The following is a 1037-nucleotide window of genomic DNA, read 5'->3' on the forward strand; positions in this document are numbered from 1 at the left end:
TTTTACATTAATAATTAATTTTAGTATACATCTAACATAATTAATTAATATTATATATTTCTTGTGATTATAATTAGTATTACTTAGTTAGTTAATATAGCATAATAGTTCTAACACTTTTTTTCTTATTGCTGAATTGAAATTTGACAGGAGAGCTATCATGTCAGGCAGGGCTGTAAGGGTAAATTCACAATTGAAGTCTCACAAAAGATTCGCTAATGCATTTCCAAGATATTGCAACCTTGTGGATAATGCTAGGCTATATTGCACAAATTCCATTGGTGGTCCACCAAAGGTAAAAATAAAACAAATGAAAAAAACGTGCTTATTATTCTTTTGATGAAGCGATCTATGAGAAATATCGTCGTGAATTCTAAAAAAAAAATTAGTTGCACATTTAAATGTTTTAAAAAATTTTAATTATTAAATTATTTTTAACATTTTATATTATTAGAAAAACCAATCACATTATATTCTGTTAAATTATTTTTTAAAGGGCACAAAAAATTATCTTTTTTAAAAAAATCTCTAATTCTCTATTATTATTTAATAATCATATAAAAGTTTTTAAAAATTTTAAATTTTTTAAATCATGTTCTCCACATAGAAAATAAAAATTTAAGAATTGATTTGATAATTAAAATTTGTTGCATAATTCTTTTTCAGTTAATTCGGAGTATTGCTCAACGATTTGTTTTACAATATTTTACGATGGAAATTAGTCTGACTTTGTTGTAACATGATACTATATATGTTTACAGCTCATAGGGTGGAAGGACGGGGATAACAATCTACTGGTGGATCCTGAAGATATCAAATGCTTGAAAAAGATAGCAAGTTTGAATGCTGAAGCCGATTCCATCTATGAACTTTACAAGGATCCCAGCCCTATAATGAAACCTGGTTCTGTTTGGAAAGACATTGTTTTGGCACCTTCAAGGTCAAGTGATCAAAAACACTTGAGGGAATCCATTCATAAAATAGAGAAAACCTTGAGAAAATAGAACACCATATTTTTGTAACATATTTTGCAGTCA

The 1037-nt window shown here is 27.1% G+C and overlaps 1 protein-coding gene across 1 annotated transcript in view; it reads left to right on the forward strand.

Annotated features, from left to right (window-relative positions):
* Window positions 1-1037, forward strand: part of LOC107618537 — a 13523-nt gene extending 12486 nt beyond the window's left edge. Inside the window, exons 8-9 of the mRNA XM_016320627.2 lie at window positions 151-295; window positions 762-1037. Of these exons, the coding sequence (XP_016176113.1) occupies window positions 151-295; window positions 762-1004 (388 nt within the window). The 3' untranslated portion in view covers window positions 1005-1037. The remainder of the gene's footprint in view (window positions 1-150; window positions 296-761) is intronic.

The sequence above is a fragment of the Arachis ipaensis genome, chromosome B09, assembly GCF_000816755.2.
Source record: "Arachis ipaensis cultivar K30076 chromosome B09, Araip1.1, whole genome shotgun sequence".
In the NCBI taxonomy this organism is placed as follows: domain Eukaryota; kingdom Viridiplantae; phylum Streptophyta; class Magnoliopsida; order Fabales; family Fabaceae; genus Arachis; species Arachis ipaensis.